Genomic DNA, 1,063 nt, shown 5'->3' on the forward strand with positions numbered 1-1,063 from the left:
CGGGGCTGGAGGGAGTGATAGAGATAGGGAGGGAGTGATAGAGATAAGGAGGGGTGGAGGGGTGGAGGGGTACTAATATCAACACAGGTTTACAGGAAACTCTAATCCCAGGAACCATTACCTTCTGATGTCCCCCGCAGTGAGATTCCGACTGGAGTTCAGGAGAGTGCGGATTGCATACCTTCCCCGAGCTGGATCCAAGCTGCTGTTTCCAAACCCATCAGGCATTGAAAGGAGCTGCAACAGTAAAGAGATGCATTCCTGTATACCCGAAACCCCACTCATGCCGTCTCCCACCACCTCGTCCTCCTTTCAGAGGTGCTGCCAAACGGTTCGAAATCTGAACACAGTGAGATTATGCCGACGTGCTCATCGACTGTGGCAGGCATCGCAACTGCCTCCCCATGTCCACAGATACACTGTTTCCAGCTGACAGAATAACCACCAGGACTGCAAACCAGGGGCAATGTTTGGCCACGATTCGGGTGTCCTGCACCCCCCAACTCCTTGTTACTATCCCACTGCATATGAGAATTTGGGGCTGCACCCCATGGTCCAATAACCTGATGACTTGTCTAATCCTGAAGGAAGGCCATGCACCGAGGCTGAGGGCAAGGCCAAGGCCAAGGCAAAGGGACTGAGTTCTCCACAACCCTCAAGACCCCAGGTTGAGATGGGTCAGTCAGAGCCTGAAGGAAGATGGTGAGGGTGAAACACAGGGGACCCTCCCCTTTGGCCCCACCATCAGACGTCCCCTCCCCCCACCCCTCAGGAACACCCCCACCCCCCTACTGGCCGCATTTGCTACCCCCGGTGGCACTAACCTGCTCAGGGGTCAGCTGCTGAAAGTGCCCAATGGGTAAGAAGGGCAGCAGATGCTGCACCGAGTTCAGGAAGCCCGGACTCCAGGAGCTGACCTCCCCGAAGCGGGTGCTGTTGAGCAGCCTCCTGGCAAATGCCCTCTTCTGTTGGTCAGTCATGTCTGAGCTGCGCTTCCGGAGGGTCGCCAAACTGCAAGGTACGAAGCAGTCGTCAGCATGGGGCAGGGATGGCACCGTGCACC

General features: G+C 56.6%; 1 protein-coding gene across 1 annotated transcript in view; it reads right to left on the reverse strand.

Annotated features, from left to right (window-relative positions):
* The window catches only part of LOC109919524 (stereocilin), a 59,373-nt gene that overhangs the window by 40,844 nt on the left and 17,466 nt on the right, over window positions 1-1,063 (reverse strand). Inside the window, exons 9-10 of the mRNA XM_048617057.1 lie at window positions 825-1,011; window positions 122-237 (exon numbers count right to left, since the gene is read on the reverse strand). Coding sequence (XP_048473014.1) covers window positions 122-237; window positions 825-1,011 — 303 coding nt within the window. The remainder of the gene's footprint in view (window positions 1-121; window positions 238-824; window positions 1,012-1,063) is intronic.

The sequence above is a fragment of the Rhincodon typus genome, chromosome 36 (genome assembly GCF_021869965.1).
Source record: "Rhincodon typus isolate 14 chromosome 36, sRhiTyp1.1, whole genome shotgun sequence".
NCBI lineage: Eukaryota > Metazoa > Chordata > Chondrichthyes > Orectolobiformes > Rhincodontidae > Rhincodon > Rhincodon typus.